Here is a 19,064-nt window from a genome sequence, read left to right on the forward strand (position 1 = left end):
AAGAAAAGAATACTAATTTGTTTAACAGAGTTTTAGTGGGCCTGACCTCTGGGTTGGGAACCATGTGACGTGATGAAACAATCGGTCTTTTCACACCTTTATTCTGCCAGCATTTAACAGTTTTCCACCGACACCCGTTTTCCCCGCTAGACCTGCCTGGTGGCTCTGGCCCCGCCCGGCTCACCTCTCCCTGCTCTCACCTGAGAGACGGCATTTTCCTCCTGTGAGTCCTTGCAGGCTAAACCTTCCTCTTCCCGTTTCTGGATCGTTCTCTGCTTTATATTTCTACAAATTTCAGCCTCTTCCTTCTTTTTTCTCTGACATCGTCATCATGAGTGGTAAACTGTGGACAGAGGAGCAGTTTAACTGCCCCGTGTGTCTGGATCTCCCCAACGATCCAGTCACCATCCCCTGTGGGCACAGCTACTGCATGGCCTGCATCAAGGATTACTGGAGCAAGGACGACCCCAAGGGGATCTACAGCTGCCCCCAGTGCCGGCAGACCTTCTGCCCCAAGCCCTCCTTATCCAGGAACACCATGCTGGCTGAAGCTGTGGAGCAGCTCCGCAAAGGGGCCCTCAAATCTGATGTGCGTGACTCCATCCGTAGCGCTCGTGGGATTGCCTCCTCCTCATCCAGGTCCAAAGGGAAGCTGTCCTCCTCAGCAGTGCTGTGTGACATGTGCAAAGGAGAGCAGCGAGCAGCAGTCAAGAGCTGCCTGGTGTGTATGAGCTCCTACTGCGAGGCCCACCTGAAGCCCCACCAGACCCAGAAGGCCCTGAAGCAGCACGAGCTCATCGCACCCACGGGCAATCTGGCTGAGAAGATCTGCACCCAGCACAAGTACCTGCAGGAGTTCTTCTGCCGCCAGTGTAAGGTGTTCGTCTGCTGGCTCTGCACCAGCAACCAGCACAAAGGCCACGAGTGTGTGTCCACCAAGGCCGAGCGTTTGGAGAAGCAGGTAGGCAAGGGTGGATGCTTCAGGGGCCTCAGGCACCGGATGAGAAGAAGGAAATGAGGGGCCCTCAGAACGTCCCCAAATCCTTTTTAATAAGTGGTGTAAAACTGTTTTAAGTTGTAATTACACAATGTAAGATAACATAGTTCAGTAGTTTTCACCCATTGTGTGTGTTTTTAGCAAGTCAGATGCAGCATCACTGCCTGACAGGTTAAATATTTGTAACAGATCATAAACTGGAACACTGTTGCATTTATTTCCTATAAACCACCTTAAATGACGGCTCCGGGCAGGCTGGAGACATTCCTAACTACATTCCTGTCCATTCATGACGCTCCACCCTCTCATGTTGCCTTCTCATGTCACACACAACTGTTTCCTGGTGCTTGTGTTTTGTCTGCATGACGTTGATGGGAATGTCAATGGACGTCGTGTCTTTGTGTGTCCCTCTGTAGAAAGTGCTGTCGGAGTTGCAGACAGAGAATCAGCAGAGACTGAAAGACAGAGAGCAGGAGCTCAAAGACATGAAGAAGATGATGGAGGGGATGAAGGTTGGTCAGCAGGGTTTCTTTTTAAATCAGAATTATTTCAGGGTGGACCTCACTGTGTGTGTGTTTGAGTGTAATGAGTCACTGTATTACCCCCCCCGCACAGCGTTCTTCAGACCGGGTCCACGACGACACAGAGCAGGTGATGTCGGAGCTGCAGCACTCAGTGGAGCGTCTGCAGGAGCTTCTGGAGGAGGTACTTGATCAGGCCAATCAGGAGAAGATGGGCCATGCCCAGGAGGTGGTGAACAGCCTGGAGGCTGAGATCAAGGAGCTGAAGAGGAGGGACGAGGAGATGAAGGACCTGATTCGCTGCGAAGACCACATTCGATACCTGCAGGTAGACTGGACTTTACTGGACTTTTGATGAAAACAGAGCCTTTAAAGTCAAAGTTGAAGGTCCTGACTGCTAAAGGCCGTATTTTCCTTCAGACGTACGAGTCCATGTGCAGTCCCCTGGAGTCTGGGGACCTGCCCACCGTGGTGGCCAATCCAGAGGCTTCCTTTGAGCATGTGCGAGACGCCATCCTGGACCTCAGGGAGCGAGTGGAGGACCTGTGCAACCAGGAGCTGGGAAAGATCACCAAACAAGGTCAGTCACAAGACTCTTATCTTTATTTATTTTTTTGTCCTGTCTCGTTCACATACCTTCTTTTCTTCTCATGCTTTATCATTTTTCATCTTTGTTGTTTGCTCTCTTCCAGTCAACGACACCACTTTGTTCACTTTGGGAGACTGTAAGTTCATTCAGACATTTTTCTCTGTTGTTGTGTTGAGCTTTCTTCCTTAACAGTGACTTCCTCTTTCCTCTCACAGCCAACCGTGGTGCAGGAGCGAAAGCGGGGATACTTAAATGTGAGTTTTCTATTTTCCTATTGACTTTGAACACATCACAGGATCACAGTTTCCATAATCTCATTATTCTCATTAACTGATGTCTGATTTTCTACAGTGTTTTCTGGTTTGGGATCCCGGAACACAAACAGCCGTTCACCAGGTGTGTTCACAGTTGTTTTTGTTTTCCATCACTGCATCTTTTCATATATATTTATATATATATATATATTTATATATATATATTTGTATATATATACACGCATATACGTTTATATATGTACACATACACATACATGATTTCTTTTCATGTCTTACAGCTTCTACACCCAGTATCTCAGTTGGAACGCGGAGCACGGACAGGCGAGGACTTGGTACTGACATTCATTAGACTGTAAATAACAACATCAAAAATAATTCAATATGTCCTTGTTAAATATTAAATATTATAAATATTTTATGATTCAGGTATAGGCCTCAGAAGTCAAGATGTGCGGAGCAGAGACACACCACGAGGTGAGACTACGTGTGCTGTTAAACTAAACAGAAAACTCCTGAAACAACATCACACCTGCCACGACGGAGTAGTAAATATGTGTTTTGAAAAGATGTTTCTTCCTTGCTGCAGACAGAAGAAACACAAACTCCCCCAGACTAAGGGACAGACAGAGGAGAGACGAAAGGGAGTCAGGTAAATTTTTGTTCAGCTTCACCCAGCAGGAGGTCGCAGAGACTTCCTACTGAAAGATTTTCCCGTTTAAATATCAGTTCCTCATATTTGTTCCATTGTCTGGTAGAAATAAATCAGATGACTCATAAAGGTGCTGTATTCATAAACTTGACATATTTACTTGCTTAGTTTCACTTCCTTTCATCCCCCAAACAGTGAGGGAGACCAACCCCAGCCCCAGACCCAGTCCGACTCCCAGCCGCAGAGAGTCTCAGTCCCTGTGGAGCCGGTCCAGTCAGATCCAGGCTGCTCCTGCTGTAGCTCCGACCCCGACTCCAATCCCAGCCACCCCAGCTCCAGCTCCAACTCCAGCTCCAGCTCCAGCATCAACTGGAGGTACAAAACTAACCTTTAAATAAAACTTACCATTTGCTGCCACCCAGTGGCAAAACCTGTCCAGTGCATCTCTGACAGATAACACCTGCTGTTCTCCATCTCCCTGCTCCGCCCTCTCCCTCCTCGGTCAGGTTTCAGTCGGATGGCGTCGATCAGCAGCCTCTTCCGCTCCCATCGCCGTGGCACCACCCCGGCTGCACCGGCCAACAACACACCATCTGCAGGAGGAAACCCATGTATGGCTAGAAAGCTGTCTGAAAACATTTATGTGTGCCCAGTGCTTAGCTGGATTTTACTGAGTAACTTATTTGTTCACACTTACAGTTCAACACTCTTCAGAGTATGTAGATTACATTTACACTGTGACTCTGTTTATCCTCAACAGGGGGGATGGCTGCTCTGTCTGAAACACCAACAGAAGGTAGATTAATGTCTAATTCGCAGGTTCAGTTCTTTCATATTCAAAGATGTTTTTCATTCTAATGTTTGTGACATTGTTTTCTCATGGGACAGTTAACCCCAGCCTCTTTTTGGACTCGCCCACCCCTGACGCCATGAATTACGCCCCTGCTTTCCCTGCACGTGAGTTCACGGACCTTTATCTTCTCTGTTCCGAGACACAAAAATATGATGCTGCATGTGGCAAAGAACAAACAGTGTGTTTTGAGGATTTGTGCGTGAACGGACTGTTTGGATTTTCCAGTGAGAGAAATCAACATTGACAGCATCCAGGCCCCAGAGCCGAGGACCAGAGACGAGTTCCTGCAGTGTGAGTCTCAGCGTTTAACTACAGCATCAGACTTTAGACGAGTTTCAGGACTGAGAGGGTTTAGAGTCTTCATTTTCTGAATAATTCTTCATTCTAGATGCTGTGACCTTGACCCTTGACCCCAACACAGCCCACCGACGACTGGCTCTCTCTGAGGGTAACACCAAAGCCACCCTGCAGGGGGCAGCGCAGCCCTACCCGGACACTCCCCAGCGTTTTGACGGCTGGACACAGGTGATGTGCCAGAGCCCGCTGTACGCCCAGCGCTGCTACTGGGAGGTGGAATGGAGAGGCCGCGGCTCCTCTATGGGTGTAGCCTACGGGGCATTGAACAGGAAGGGCTCAGACGCCAGGTCGGGGCTCGGCTACAACGCCCAGTCCTGGACCCTGGAGCTGTCGGACACCTGCTGCTCGGCCATGCACGACAATGAGAAGAGGGACATACCAGTCACCTACTCCCCCCGTCTGGGCATCTACCTGGATCTGTCCACGGGGACGCTGGCTTTCTACAGTGTGGCAGAGAGCATGACACACCTTCACACCTTCCGTGCTAACTTCACCCAGCCGCTTTACGCCGCCTTCGGGGTGGGGAGCGGAGTCGGGGTGGGTCTGGACTTTGCCCTCGGCCAGTTCTCCTCAAGTTCTGACAGCATTAAGATCTGTCCCATGTGAGGATGCAGGCTGGACATCTTACAGAGACCTATTTTTAGGTCAAGACTTACCGCACAAGTTATTTAATCAAGTCAGAGTAACAATAAACCAGAGTGTGAGCCAGTGGCTTCGTTTCCATTACTTTATTTAAAAAAAAAAAGAGGCAACTGAATAATACCCATAAGTAGTTTACAGAGGATCATGGTCTTAGAAGGGAGACATGAAGAGGACATTTTATATTTTAGCCAAATAACAACAAAACCCTGAACCTCCTGCTTTACTGAAAGGAGTGAATATGACTACGACTCATCTAAAGATAATGAACCGTCTGAATGCGTCTTTCTCTCCAGTCCTACAAACATATAAAAACATGAAACTGAAGCTCTTCTTCCATAGTTAAATATGTTACAGCTAATTAGCACAAAATGCATCTCATATACACACACACACACGTGTGTAAGCCAGAGTATTCTATTTCTTCAGAAAGAAAAACACTTTTGGCTTGATTTGGATTCCCTTCTGCGGGCGTCTGCATATGAGAAGCAACAAACCAAAGAAAAGAAGAAAAGAAGAAATGCTACATGTATTAAAAGCTTATGACGAAATGTTAGCCGACATTGTTACAGCAGGCACCCGTTACACGCTAGAGTTTCATGTTAGAATCTATATCATTCAAATAGCGATGTCAGTAAAACAAAGGTTAAATAACAAAAGTAAAAGTGCAGTAACTGAGTGGGGGAGTCTGGTTGGATCCATGAAGGTTAGGGACAGCAGCGCTGAAGGCTGAAGGGTCACAGGGGTCAAGCACAAAGCTCGAAGCAACGTGATTATGTGGGGTTATGAGTCGAATGTAGGATGAATATGTTTTCCTACAGGAATAATCAGACCTGCTGGCTAAAGTGTGAACCGCATACGTCCTGGTAATAAACCCAAAATCACATGTCAGTGGTTTTTCCCCCTAAACAGACTGAACCTGAACGCCCCGCGGGTGGCCTGAGATAAACACAGAGCCCCGAAAACAGAAGCATTTTTCTCTTAAAGCCACAGACTGTGCTGAAATGTTCTCAACCGAGCAGTGATCTTCTAATGAGCACGGCCTCCACCGAACCAAACCCCACCGTGTGCAATATACACAAACATGGTTTAACAGGAACACAAATCAAAACAGTGCTGGCTTCTACTTATAAGGCCTCATACCACACCAAACAACAGGACCTGAAGGAAAAGGCAGATTCTTTTTTTTTTTTTTTTTTGGCCTGCCATTCTGACCTCGCCTTCAGCCTGGCCCCACCTGTCCGCCGACAGGTGCATGCTGGGACCTGCGGGCGAGGTCGCTTTCGACGTATCATGCGCACGATCGCGGGAGGCAGGAAAAAGGGGGGCGGCAAGGGCACGTGGACGGTCACCAGACATCCGTGCAACAAGGGTCTACTGTAAAACTATTCGAATATTAATAATGTTGGCATGTTAGAGGCGTGGTCTGTCTACGAGGTGAGCCTGGCAGTACGCTGTTAGGCCAGCGAGCACTTCAGGTCTTCTAGTCCTCAAGTAATAAAAGCAAGTGGAATCCCTTCTGTTTAGAAATGGTTTGAATCTGCTGTGACAGACGTCTGTAAATCCTTCTCTGTGTTATGGGCATGATGCTGTTTTATTACAGACTAAAGCTTTTCCAGGCCACTACAGAACAAGCCCTTGAAAAAGCAAGACTCTGGATGCTCCTTCTTTCTTCACCTTCACTTTCTCGCACTTACACAAAATAAACATGCAGAGGCCGCTCTCCCTTCTCTTTCTAGCTCTACTGTGCCTCACCTCTTGCTCTCTTCCAATCCACTTCCGCAAACCCTCGTCCACTTACGCGTTCCCTCTCTCCTCCGCCTGCGCCTCAACATCCAGAGCCTCACACGGAAAACTACAGAACCCAATTCAGACGCGGCTGAGAAGGTACAGAGCTGAATCGCCTGTTCAGAGGCGAGTAAAGGCCTTAACAGCTAGCATCATAGCAAACATCTACACACACAGACACGGCGGTGTCGCTAAAAACAGTCAGTTTTGTTCAATTGTGCTTTAAAATGAAGTCATAAAAAGGAGGGATTCTTTCGCCCACCGTTGCCCTGACTCGTCTCTCCAAAGGCAGAAAGGAGGAGAGATGAGAGGAGGAGGAGGAAGAGGATGGAGGTGTAAAGGAGGTGGTTCATTTTCTGGACTATGTCCCCTCCCAGTTCATCCTCCTCTTCAGCGCTTGGCTGAACTTGACGGGACATGTGAGACGGAGGCGAGATGCCGGCGGCGCTCCTTAAGGTTTCCCCACGGTGGCGGGGGGAGGGCCAGGGAGGTGGGGTGAGGAGGAGGTGTGGGGTTACCGACTGACTTTCCCGCTCTGGCACCAATCATAGCCGGGAGGCTCTGGTTGCGCCTCAGGCCGTCCAACAGGCTCCCCCCGCCCGCCGACACAAAAGTGGCAGAATCCTGGCGCGGCCCTGAAGCCTCAGACTCCGAACCATGGAGCACCTTGGTAAATCCCAGCCGCCGCAGCCTCTCCACCAGGCCGACACTGACAGGGTCGGGCTTGGCTCGGCCTGAAGGGGCAAGGGGTGGGGTTTCCTGGGAGGGGCTGGGCAGATCGGGATGCGGGGCGCGGCCCAGATTCAACCCGTAAACGTCCTGGAGAAAAAGCTCTGCCGGCCGTGAGGCTAGGAAATTGTCAGCCGGGTGCTGGCGGGACTCCGGGGGCACAGGAGAGGGAGAGGGTGAGTGAGAGGGGGAGTTAGGGGGTGTAGTAGGGAGGAAACAGAAGAGGGGCTGCCGGGGTGCGGGTCTGGGGGATGAAGGTGGGTTGTCAGTGGACACTTGTGCAGAAATGCCCCTCTCCAGGACCAGCTTGGCCAGGCTGCTGGTGGGCGCTGGGGGGCGGCGGGGAGGGAAGGAGTCACCCAGGCTGAGTCTGCAGGGAGTCACAGGGGTACTGGGACCTGTCCTCATGGAGCTGGGTGTGTTGGCCAAGAGAGGTGACTGAGAACTGAAACACACAGACAGGGTGTGTGTGTGTGAGCATGATGATAAATGAACAGTGGCACATTAAAGACATTAGCTGACATAAACTTCTTTATCCTTTGAAGGTGACTGACCTTTGGGTGACCTGTGTGATGTCACTGGGGTGCAGGATGCGGCAGGTCGTGAAGGTGTAGGTGGAGAAGGTGGAGCTCTGACACTTTCCTGGATTTTGGACTGAACACACAACAAATCAGGTTACGACAAACACAAACACTCACACTCACAACGAGCACTGATAGGAACTGATAGGAACATCTTCAAACTGAAATCACAGCACACTGTACACTTCATTTACCAGAGGAAGATGCTGCTGCTGCTGCTGATGATGATGACGAGGGGCACATCTGACTCTGTGGTTGGACCGCTGCTGCAGATGCGTTTGGAATGGGCTGCGATGATAGGCTGGACGTCTCAGAGACATGAAGAGGTGCAGGACTCAGACCGAGGTCTGGTCTGATCAAAGAGGATGATGTCGGCATGGTGGGGGAGAGAGGTGGGACAGGGAGAGGTGACGCCGAATGCTTTCTGTCCTTCCTCTCCTCCGGCGTAGATGTGTAGCGCACTTTGAAGGTGATCCCGCCTTCCTCCTCTTCCTCTTCCTCCTCTTCCTTACCCCGCTCCGCCGCCCCCTTCTCCAGGACACCGGCCCCTTTGTGCTCTTCGCCCTCCTCATCCTCCTCCATGTCAGAGAGGTGGTAGACAGCATCCTGAGCCAGCGGGCGGAAACCCTTAGTCACGACCCCTGGGTGTGGGTCCAGGATGGTGGCCAGGTGTGGTTTGGCCAGCTGCTGCCAGTGATGGAGTGTCAGTGAGCCTGAAAATGGAAAACCAGAATGTTCCAGTTGAATAAACTTTTTTTTTCTTTCAGACTGAATCAGTTACACGTCAAATTTCTCTGGACAGCTTCTCCGCGTCAGCTGCTCTGCTGGAAATGCGACAGATAAATTTTACCTTCCATGGGTTTGACGATCTGAAGCTTCTCAGGCAGGAAGGTCTTAAAAACGCTGGAGCTGATGGAGAGCTCTGACAGGTTAGAGAAAGAGGAGAGCGTGCTGCCCATCGGCGTGCTGCAGCCGCTGCCCTCTCCGTCCGCTTCCGCCCCTGCCAGAGCCTGCAGCTTCTTCTCGCGCTCCGCCTGGAAGAACTGACGCTCGGACAGGAAGTTCTGCCGTCGCAGCGACAGGCGGTGCAGGGCTCTGCTCAGGTCGTTTCCACCAGGAGAGCCAGGCTGGCCCATTCGCACCTCGTCCCTGCAGACAGAGACACGTTTACTGAGCTGAAAAGGGTCCAAACTTTATCCTTGAGGGAAAATGAAAGACAGGAAGCCAGTATTCTTTGTCACGTACCCCTGAGAGGACTGGAAAGGCTGTGCAGTCATCACCAGCGAGCTCTGTCCTGAGCCGGGGATCGGAGGGGTGGCTGAGGACAACCGCGACGCTGAGGCGTTGACGGAGCGGACTGTTTGGAAGACTCGCTTCTGGGATGTTCTGCAGGGCGAGAACATAAAAGATCAGAGACAAGATCCTCAAATGATCAATATACTCTCCTGACCTGTACCTGACATAAGCAATGAGTCTGGTTTGAGAGGTGAAAACTGCATCAGTCTTCAGGTTTCTAACCTTTGGTCCTGAAAGGCGGTCTCTTCCTCTACACTCAGCTCTCTCCTCATGGTGCCCTCGATCTCTGCTGCCAGGGAGTCCTGTATACACACACACACACACACAGACGGATCAGCTTCAGATTCAGATCTTTCCTGTGCAGCTATGTAGTAACCTTCGAGGTGTGTTTCTCTCACCATGGGGTAGAGGCCGTAGGAAAGGTGCCGTCGCATCCCAGCAGAGGGAGTGTTTTTACTGCGAAGCTCTTTGATCTCCTCCTGAGACTCGTGGAGCATCTCGACACACTCGGCATTCCTCTCTGCCAACTCGTTCAGCTGAAACACACACACACACACACATTTAAATTAATTTAGTTGAATTACAATAAATAAATTGCTAAAGCTATTAATGGATTAGCAGAAATAACATAATTACTCATTTAAAAATTAATCTACAAAAATTGTGTTTTAGCACCTATTTAAATTATGCACTAAACTGTTTATTAAACTATTAAAATGAAATGAAATTAGTATTGTTTTTGTATTATTTATATCTAATCCTTACAGATGGTGTACATGCTGTGTTACAGTTTTTATCTGGGAGTTTAAACAGAGCCTGTGTGAGACGGTACCTCTGCTGTGAGCTGCCTCTGAGCATCTTTGGAGGCCTGCAGGTGGATCCTCAGCTCCTCTTTCTCCAAAGCCAGCTGCAGAGGAACAACACACCACACGAGCATTCAGACACACACACACACACTAAATGTATTCACACATGATAATCAGGCACAGTGTCTTTATACACAATAAAACCTCAGTTCCTCTGTCTATGGTTAGAAATAGGGAACATGAATGACATACAGTTTGTTATATGGACCAGTAGGTCAGTCTGCCACCTCCCCCTCCCCTCACCTCCTTCACTCTGTGCTGCAGCTCCACGATCTGGGAGAGCAGCTGAGCGATTTCCTCCTGGTGTCTGAGCAGCTCCTCGTTCTTCTGAGAGAGTTCATCTGTCAGAGACACCATCTGGCTGTTGGACTCACCTGGGAACACGAACACACACACACACACACACACACAGCAACATAAGTTAAAAAGAGCATCCCACACTTGAGACTTTGTGTGTGTGTGTGTGTGTTTTTGCATTTCACTCACGGAGCTCTTTGACACAGTCGCTCACTAGCTGCTGCTCCTTCTCTTCATAGGTGATAGTATCTCTCTTCAGCTGAGATGCCTGGAGAGGAGAAGTATTTCAGTATGTTTTATAAATCAGTGCAAAAGCTCCAGTGATTCATCGTCTCCAATGCCGCCCCCGCGCTTGTGAATACTCCATACCTCAGACCTCAGGGTCAGGTTCTCCTCCTCCAGCTCCTGCAGCTTGCTCTGCAGAGACTCCAGCTGGCTGAGTGCAGCGGCGGCCGTGGTTCCTCCAGGCGGCTGAGGATGCTGCAGGGGGGTGGACACGCTGGAGTCGGTCTCGCTCTCCTCCGAGGCGCTGGCCACCATCCGCAGCAACTCATCCTTCTTACTGAGCTCGTGCTGCAGCTGGTGAACCTGGTCAGTGGACAGGGTTTTCTTTTTGTGGCAATAATTTAAAGAAATTGGGAGGTAAAAAAAAAAAAAGCTTTAAAATCCAAAGTGTCATCCTAAAATGTTAGCTTTTACCTGGTCCAGGGCCTGTGCTAGCTGCTCCTCTAAGGCCTCATTGCGTTCCTGCAGCAGGTGGTTCCTCTGCAGCAGTGACTGACCGATCCGAGCTGCTAGCTCCAAGTCTCTGTCCCGCTGTCCAATAAGAGCACAGGACACCGGGATCAATCAGCCAATTAGATTCTGCTTCTTCGTCGAAAAACAAAGTGCTACAACTAAGGGGACACGTACCTCAGCCAAAAGGTGCGTGACCACTTCGATGTCATTGTACGTCTTGGTCATCTGCTCCACACGATCGGCACTGAGGACTGGCAGGAGAATACGTGTCACTTACAGGACACACGTGAGCACATGCACATGCAATCTAGCATGCACACTATGGCATGTGCATGCAAACTGTGCATTCAGAGGACTCCACACAAAAACCAAAAACATTTCAGAGAATAAAAATAAAAGCACCACATCACCCCAGACACACTTCATGCCAGCTTCACTGATCACATAATAAAACGTTCTGACCACAAGCAACGTGAGCAGCCAGTTACTCACTGCAGCGTCAGCAGCCAATCATTAAATGGTGTGGTTAAACTGTGTGCTGAGTATATGGCTGAGCCGCAGCTGATGCTATGGATAGTCATTTGTGAGATCCACAACATGGCGGTGTGGTTGCTAGTGGTCTGAAAGTAAGTGAGAGCCACAGAAGCCCTACGCACAGACAAGTAAGACCACACACCCACTATACAGTGCTACACTACAACAAGCTGTCTACAGTGGAGCTAAACTAGGCAAATCTCTTGACTGCTGTCATCTACATGCAAAAGGCAGAGAGGGGCTCCAGGTCTGTGGCTCTGGAGCGGTTCCAGATCCAAGTATCAGTACAGAGCTGCACTGAGGACCGAAGCCCCTCTCTCTCTCACTGTGGAGCTAAATGAGGGAGCTGCAGAGCAGAGCAGGCAGATAGGAAGAGAAAGATACCTTTGGAGAGGCTCTGAGAGCCGGGATGGGAATAAGAGGAGGGCTCCAAAGCAAGATATGCTAGTGAGGAATACAAGAGAGAGAGAGAGAGAAGGGAAAAGAAGTTCAAAAAGGTGCAGAGGTAACCAGATTGTTTTAAAAGAAAGAAAGCAAAGTAAATAAAGAGAGAAGAGAAAGAGCACGTAAAGGCAACACTGACAGAAAGAAGAAAGGAGCAGAGAGTGAAAGCTGAAGCTTTAAATCAACTTCATCTCGAAACATTAGTTTGTTGAGTCAGAGAAACTACACGCCAATTAGTTTGGTCTGCTTTTAGCACCTGAGTGGGTGTCACCAGCGCTGCACTGCTCCCACTTCCACCTGTTTAAAGAGAAGTGGCATCTCTAATCACTGAGCCATCGGTTTTGATTTAAAGGCCCTGTAACAGACTGAGGACACACTCCATAGTGCTGCCGTTTCAATGGGAAGAGGAGAGAGATGAATTTATCTTGACCATAAAACACTTTGACAGTCACATTCAACAAAACAAAACTTGCAATGACATGATTAAGCATTTAAACATACTCCTTATTCGACTCAATCCTATAATCAAATGAGAATGTGATAAATGGGATGTCTTCAATTTACTTTAATGTCTGACCAACACTCCAAAATCCAAATTTACATTTGTATAAAACATAAAAAAAGCAGCAAATCCTCTCATTTGAGAGACTGGAACTGGGAAATGTTCCTGAGTTTCTGCCTCTTTTGTTTGGTAAATTCAGCATAATACAACAATCTACATTTCACTGAGGATTAAATGTAATGAGCAGCCTCGAGCGAAGCAGCTGCTCAGATGGATGAGAGCTGGGGTCCAGTAATCTGAGGCCCTCAGTGACCTCTGGATCTGGACGCTGCACCCTCCTCCAACAACCAGCAGTTAAAAATAACCTCTGCCCGACAGAGATATCTCCTGTTACACAGCAAGACAGATACAGTATATACACAATGCATATAATCTCTCATGTTCCTGTATGACAGTTCATCTCAACACACACACACACACACTTACACAAACACACCTATGCTTTTACCTGCTGGGTGAAGTTTGGTGTCGTTGAACGTATACCACCAAACTCCACTTAAAAAACTAAAGATATTGATCCAAATGCAGACACACACAGCGCACAGACATATCCATACAGTACAGTGGGACGTGAAAGGAAAAGAAAGTGACTGAACTCTGGTCACAATAAACTGAATAACTGCAAAGTCCAATGAGTTACAAAATTAGTATTGTCATTTTACTGACAGCCCACACACACACACACACACACACGGTACAATGGTCAATGTGAGTTGTTAATAAACACTTTGGAGCTTTTGATTCATGGTTGGTTGGACCTTTGGCACCATAAACCGCAGCTACACCAGCTCCAGGTACAACATTTGTTTATTTGACAATTTAAAAGAATAATGTAAGAAGTACTTATTACATACAAACACACAACCCCCCCCTCCTCAGGATTACCAATCCTCTTTTTTAAAAATGCTAATTTAAATAAAGGATTTGTTCCTCTCAACTGAACGTGAAAGACTGGGGACAAAGGTCAAGTCTGAGGAGACAAGACAAACAATTCTGTCAATTTCAATGATGTTTTTGTGTTATAATCTACAGTAACTGTTCCATAGGTCAGAACACAGTGAAGAAACAATATTCAGCGTTCATTTAACCACATCTGGGTTAACTACCCTAAAATTTCCTACCCTAAAATAGTATGAGCTCCATTGCATTAGGATTATTCAAACAAACATGCTTTGCACTTGCACTAAATTACAACTGTAATGTTCTATACTGTCTGGAGTTCAAATAGTATTTATGCCCAATCTGTGAGACAGCTCCCTCCTCTCATTTCACAACACGACACAAAAACTGGACACTTGATAACTTGAGATGCTTGTATCATCATATAATGTAGTGAAATATCCAGACTGTTAACATATTCCGCTGAGTGCTCTCATGCATTTCCTCATGTACTGTATGAGCAGGGGGCACATTAACATGCCATGTCTCTGCAAGTGCATCCAGCACTATTAATAGGCCGTGTTTGATTTTACACTGCAGAAGCAGGAATATGAAACCGAGACTCCCTTACTGTGCCCCTTCTTTCACACGTGCAGCACTTTCATACAAAATCATGGAAACAATAGCAAAGTACTTTGTGTTTTTCTCTGTGTTACACTATGAGCTTTGCAGCAGTTATATAGGTCAATCATTAGCAAAGGATAAGCTAATGGAAGGTCAGAGAAAACATATTTATACATCGAAGGAAAACCAGGTCAGATCTGACTAAACAAAGTCGAACAAAGAACACAAACGCAGAGAGGAAATATGTATCGCAAATGATGCAAGTGTGAGAAAATAAAACAGACAGGAAGTCTATCCAACTGTCAACAGTGCTCCCGCATACCACAACTGGTTTGAATGTAAACACACAAGCATTGATTCAGACTCGCCCACTTCCTGTCTTTCAAAGGCTTTTACTTGCACAGAGTAAGATGTACACACTTTCCCCTCCACCCTCCACCCCGTCACGTTCTACTTGACCTTGAAGACATGACTGAAGCTGCTTCTGCAGTCACACCGGCTCACATGTCTCTCTCTCTCTCTCTCTGAAGTCTGTCAGGAACACAACGAACACCGCACCAACGCCGCAGCTCACCTTCCATGGCGAAGTTATCGTAAATCTCCTCATTGTGGATGTTTAAAACCGGCATGACCCCCGACTCTTCTCTCTACTGCCCTGTCTTCATCCTCTGTCTCTCCACTCTGCCCCCCCCCCCTTCACTCCTCACCGCTCTCTGTCCCGTGACTCTGGCCCCGGCTTTGAACTCAGCTGCACTTAACTCTGGCTGGATCTCTGAATTCCTCTTGCTCACTGTCTGTCTCCCTCTCTCATACACACACACACACAAACACACACACAGTGTCTGTTGTCTAGCGCACACAGGCAAAGACAAATAGACACAATGACAACCCCTGAGCCAAATAATATCCACAGTAAATCCCTGTGATTTTGATTGAAGAGGATGTGCGCTGTACAAGATGAATCCCTCACGTGTCTAATGCACTGAGACGTGCAAACACACCATCTGCTCGCTGATGTCGCCACAGGCTCGACCAATCAAAAGAAAGTACACACAGACACAGAAATGCTAGACAGAGACATAATGCGGCCATTTTCATTATCACAACTTACTCAAAACTAGTGAAGTCATGTCCAACTGTATCCGTCCTGCTCAGTGAAATATTAACACGGACACTTACTCATGTAGCGGAACGTTTCCTCTGCCAGCATGGGGGAGATGGCGTTGTGCTGGACGGAGCCTTCGTCTGGAGAGCAGCTCGGGGACACCACCCAGTCCTGGCTGTCTGACAGGTACATGGAACCAGAGCCGGCCGATCCAGAGCCCACCGAGCCGTAATGCCTCCCGCTGCCGCCCAGCCCCTCATCTGTGGGTTAGAGGACAGACACAGTGTCCAGTATCTTGTGATGAATAGAGGATCTTTACCTTTAGACAGAGCCAGGAAGTGTTTTTTTTATCTATCCCAATGAAAATATTAAGTATCTGATGCTTTAACTTGGTCAAAACAATGCAGCCAAGGTGAAATGCAGAATGTCAGGTTGCAGTGATTGTATTTTTGAATATTCATGTGAATGTGCGTGCGTGTGTGTGTGTTGCCCTGGCTCAGGCACTGTACAACTCGATGTCCTTCCACATGAGCGAATATGTGGTTTACTGGGACAGATGGGTCTAACTATAGCATCAGGCCCAAAGACACAGCAGACTGTACTTCAGGGCACCGTGACATTGGCAGAGCAGCATCTGAATATGTACACAAAGCTAACAGGTGCCACGCACAAACAACACAACACAAACCCTCTACCTGTCTCTGTGCTCGACTCTTTCTTCTCCACCGCCCGGGGTTTGACTTCAAACATGTCCTGTCCTTGGAGGGGGAAGGGGGAGGGACCCCCCCCCCACTCACAAACACAAAGCTGGACAGAAAGATGGAAGTGTCAATCGCAGTGGCATCACATCCTGTTCCTCCACTGATGGGTGGTGCCCACACACACACCTTTACCTGCAGCAGAGAGGAGAAGTGTTAGATATCAGATTTCACCTAATCTGTTCAGTTTGTGAGGTAGACTGAAGAAAAGAGAATGTTCATTAGGTTTAATTGTGTTACTAATCAGTGCATGGAGCACATCTGACGACATCCGTCATTTCCCCCTGTGGCCCTCCCTCTTTTCTCCTTCCCACTCAGTTGCTGACATTTAAAACCAGATTCCTCAGGATTTGACAGCTCTAAACTACATCAGTCAGGCCTGAAAATCTCTCAAAGATTTCTCCTCTTCTTTTAAATTTGATAGGGGGCAATTTTTGAGATAAATGAAAGGTTATTCATTGAGAATTAACAGGAGAAAATATGGCCGCACTGTTTTGCTGAGCGGTGACACAGAGCCCACCCCCTGCCAACTTCCTGCTGCCTATCTCTGTGGGGACTGCTCCAGGCCTTAAAGGGATGACTGGAGGAATGAGAAAGGATGTGTTCTCTTAAAGGGAGGGATTCCCAGTGGAGAACTGGGAAAATGAAGGCCATTTCAACAGCTGTGTCTGTATTGTACTATTGCAAAACTGACCATTTTTAAGTCATAAATAGCTACTTCATAAAGACAGTACTGTGCAGGGACATGTATCCTATCACCCATTACAACCTCAGCACCGTGTGCATCACTGACCTTAGTGCCTGGCCTGTATCTGTGCATGCAGACACACATGCATATCTGTGTGGGTGTGGGTGTGTGTGTGAGCATGCCAGTGGAAAGACAGAGTCCTTGGGCAACATTCAACCTCTGCTTACGTAACAGTGAAGCTGTTTGCTCCATAAAGGAGATTACCAGGATGCACGCAATGCTACAGCCTAAATGTGCTGTTTACCATCAAAGGCCTGGCACATGCACTGTACTGACCCATTACTGACACAGGTATTGACTGAATGAAATTGGAATTATTACAGTCACATTCCCCTTTTGCCCTTGGAGCAATTCAATGCACAAAATGCTTCATGTATTAATCATTAGTATGAGCCAGGTGAAGACACTCTGCATCCATTATATTCACATTCATCACAGCAGCATCTTTCAGATATATGCTTCTTCTTTTTCTTGTGTTAAAAGGCAAGAGCTAATCTTGTCCGAGTGCCTGTGACTCATCTCATGAGCAACACTGTCGCAGCCAGACAGCATCTTGTTTATGATAATAAATGATACAGGAACTTGGTATCTGAAGGCAGCTAACAAGAGATGCACTTACATTATAATGCCTCCTTAACGTCCTGATATACAAAAACACTCAAATGGTTAAAGCAAATGGGGATCTGTGGTCATCATTAATAACCACAAACACCCAATTTCTTTTGGTTTAGAGAAGCAGGAGAAAATTGTGACCGCAATCTGGAAACCGCCACTTAATTCTGCTCAAAGATTATTGCACATTATAGGGATGAGAAAAGCAAAGTGAAGACAGCCGCAGCACTAAACACAATATGAGTGTGTTCCAGCTGTCCCAAAGGGACTGTCTGCTTACATCAGCTTTTTACCGACTTCATCCCCCGTCATGTCTAATCTGAGCATCCAGCTGATGCTCCCATCCAGAGTGACCTACAACTGGTGCAGCAGTGGAAATCACTCAAATATAAGTTGAGGTCAATGACAAATGCTACAAGAAGCTTCCTGAAACTCTGACCTGATTTAGTTAAAGCCCGGTGTGGAAACATATTCTTCTCGGCTTGTATTTGTTTTTATTTGCCAGTTATTTGCCCTGCTTCACTGTCTCCATTAGTGCTGTATCACAGCATCCGCACGCAGCCCATCTTAGATCTGACAAACTGGACACGGCCTGAGGCGGGAGTGCTTCTAAAGAAAGAGAGGACATGGGACACGGCATGTGACACTGACTGGACCAGCGAGTTTAACTGCTTAACCAGAAACCTCTGACTGCAACTTCAACAGGCGTCCCTTGTCATGTCTTGCAAAGAGAAGAAAACTTGCCCCAAACAACATCTTCTCTATCAAAGAAATGATTTAAGCAAAACTGAAGTTTGAAAAACATATGTGAAAGATGCTTTACTGGTCAGTAAACGCACAGGCTGATAAAGCTTCTAATCAATCAGAGGGAGCTACTCTCCAACTCGACCTGAATTCATTCAAAAATTGGTTAAAATAAAAATTGAAGAAATTTTCTTCCTGTAAGTAAAATTTTTATAATTTTAGGATTAATTATGAAAATTAAATTCTTGTGGTTCCCTCGTTGGTTGAGGAGCACTTAATGTTCAACTGCCAATTAGCTAACATTTGCTGCACATCTTTATCTCTCATATATAGCTAAAAAAAACTTTATTACATTAACTCTAACACTACTGATATTTAAATACGCTACGTCTGCTAACGCTAGCAATGTTATCGCAGGCCAGCTAACATTTACCGTTATGTGAGATACTCACTGGACTCACTTGCTGGTAAGTGAGGCTAGTCCGTTAACAAAATCCCTTCGCATTTAACGTAGCATTGTTTGTTTTTGTTGTTTCGGGTTATGTACTGAGCGTTAGCTAACGTCTGACATGTTCTCCTGTAGGTGAGGATGACAGCTTCACTGTTTTTTCTTGATATAGCGCTGGGGTAACAGATTAGCTCAAACTGGCAGCCTCCCTCACGCGGCAAACATTACAACATTACACATTATTATCATTAAACTCACCCTATATCGATATTAATCCACAGCATGGGCAGTTCCAGCGGTGCATGCGGTGTCTGTCAAGCCCCTCACCAAAACCTCAAACAATGGAGGGGAAGGGAGGGAGGTGGCACACAGCTCTCACATCGTCGTCATCAAGCTGAGACAGTGGGTTTGATGACGTCTTTGCTAAGCGC

The 19,064-nt window shown here is 47.4% G+C and overlaps 2 protein-coding genes across 6 annotated transcripts; one reads left to right on the forward strand and one right to left on the reverse strand.

Moving 5' to 3' along the window:
* The first annotated feature begins 233 nt into the window (after positions 1 to 233).
* Positions 234 to 5,022, forward strand: trim25l (tripartite motif containing 25, like). The gene is made up of 16 exons (XM_041032446.1): positions 234 to 961; positions 1,414 to 1,509; positions 1,613 to 1,846; positions 1,939 to 2,098; positions 2,211 to 2,243; positions 2,323 to 2,361; positions 2,459 to 2,503; positions 2,661 to 2,714; positions 2,809 to 2,856; positions 2,969 to 3,031; positions 3,227 to 3,406; positions 3,538 to 3,642; positions 3,792 to 3,827; positions 3,920 to 3,988; positions 4,110 to 4,175; positions 4,273 to 5,022. Exons 1-16 carry the CDS (start codon positions 332 to 334, stop codon positions 4,845 to 4,847), a joined length of 2,433 nt encoding a protein of 810 aa, XP_040888380.1. The 5' UTR covers positions 234 to 331; the 3' UTR covers positions 4,848 to 5,022.
* A 445-nt stretch (positions 5,023 to 5,467) lies between these two features.
* Positions 5,468 to 19,021, reverse strand: trak2 (trafficking protein, kinesin binding 2). Of its 5 annotated transcripts, XM_041032442.1 has the most exons (17): positions 18,892 to 19,020; positions 16,019 to 16,216; positions 15,398 to 15,583; positions 12,094 to 12,153; positions 11,350 to 11,426; positions 11,137 to 11,253; positions 10,807 to 11,025; positions 10,627 to 10,705; positions 10,384 to 10,514; positions 10,107 to 10,181; positions 9,673 to 9,810; positions 9,497 to 9,576; positions 9,224 to 9,364; positions 8,829 to 9,127; positions 8,173 to 8,691; positions 7,952 to 8,051; positions 5,468 to 7,842 (listed from the first exon to the last, which is right to left on the reverse strand). In XM_041032442.1, exons 2-17 carry the CDS (start codon positions 16,071 to 16,073, stop codon positions 7,059 to 7,061), a joined length of 3,060 nt encoding a protein of 1,019 aa, XP_040888376.1. In that variant the 5' UTR covers positions 16,074 to 16,216; positions 18,892 to 19,020; the 3' UTR covers positions 5,468 to 7,058. The 5 variants fall into 5 exon arrangements, with proteins under 5 accessions (XP_040888376.1, XP_040888375.1, XP_040888378.1 ...); XM_041032441.1 differs by having other exon boundaries at positions 9,497 to 9,810; positions 18,892 to 19,021; XM_041032444.1 differs by lacking the exons at positions 15,398 to 15,583; positions 16,019 to 16,216; positions 18,892 to 19,020 and adding an exon at positions 14,793 to 15,391.
* Between the last annotated feature and the right edge of the window lie 43 nt (positions 19,022 to 19,064).

This window comes from Toxotes jaculatrix, chromosome 24 (assembly GCF_017976425.1).
Source record: "Toxotes jaculatrix isolate fToxJac2 chromosome 24, fToxJac2.pri, whole genome shotgun sequence".
Taxonomy (NCBI): Eukaryota; Metazoa; Chordata; class Actinopteri; family Toxotidae; genus Toxotes; species Toxotes jaculatrix.